This window comes from Poecilia reticulata, unplaced genomic scaffold (genome assembly GCF_000633615.1).
Source record: "Poecilia reticulata strain Guanapo unplaced genomic scaffold, Guppy_female_1.0+MT scaffold_241, whole genome shotgun sequence".
Lineage (NCBI taxonomy): Eukaryota > Metazoa > Chordata > Actinopteri > Cyprinodontiformes > Poeciliidae > Poecilia > Poecilia reticulata.
The window spans coordinates 307892-308431 of NW_007615031.1; the positions used below are offsets into that span (position 1 = coordinate 307892).

The 540-nt window shown below is 47.6% G+C and overlaps 1 protein-coding gene across 4 annotated transcripts in view; it reads right to left on the reverse strand.

Moving 5' to 3' along the window:
* Nucleotides 1-540, reverse strand: part of LOC103460448 (uncharacterized) — a 13219-nt gene that overhangs the window by 7547 nt on the left and 5132 nt on the right. For all 4 annotated transcript variants that reach the window (XM_017303310.1, XM_008402621.2, XM_017303311.1 and 1 more), the window contains exon 7: nt 233-283. In XM_017303310.1, coding sequence (XP_017158799.1) covers nt 233-283 — 51 coding nt within the window. The remainder of the gene's footprint in view (nt 1-232; nt 284-540) is intronic.

The following is a 540-nucleotide window of genomic DNA, read 5'->3' on the forward strand; positions in this document are numbered from 1 at the left end:
GGCCCAACATAAAGGGCCCGATCATTAGCCCCGCCCCCTGGCCCGACGCCAACTTGCTCCACCACTGCAGCCTCTGCATATTGAGCACCTCCTCTACCATTAACTCATGTGGCAACACAAGCCGGTCAGGCTTTAACTGCTTTGTCTTACCAGGAAAATGTCTCTGAAACTGAAACTTCTCAGGGTTTGATGATTTGGAAAACTGTGCTAACAGGTAAAGTATACTTCTCACCCTCTCTAGCTTTTTCCAGAATGTCACTGTCTATGGCATCAGATTCCCAACCTGTAAACAGAAAGGATACGGGTCAGTTCAAATGAAGAACACCACACGGAGAAGACCTCAGGTCATAGAGCCTGCAGGAGTTCAGGTTCAACAGACAGTTCTCAGAGTTCTGTCTTAAAGTAAACCTCCAAACTCTCAGAAACAGCTTTGTTTGCTGTAGAAGTTCCTTATTGGACAGAGTGACGTTTGGGTGACCCCCAGAGACTCTTCATTGGCTTGTTGGAGTGACCTTTACCCCCAGAGACTCTTCATTGGCT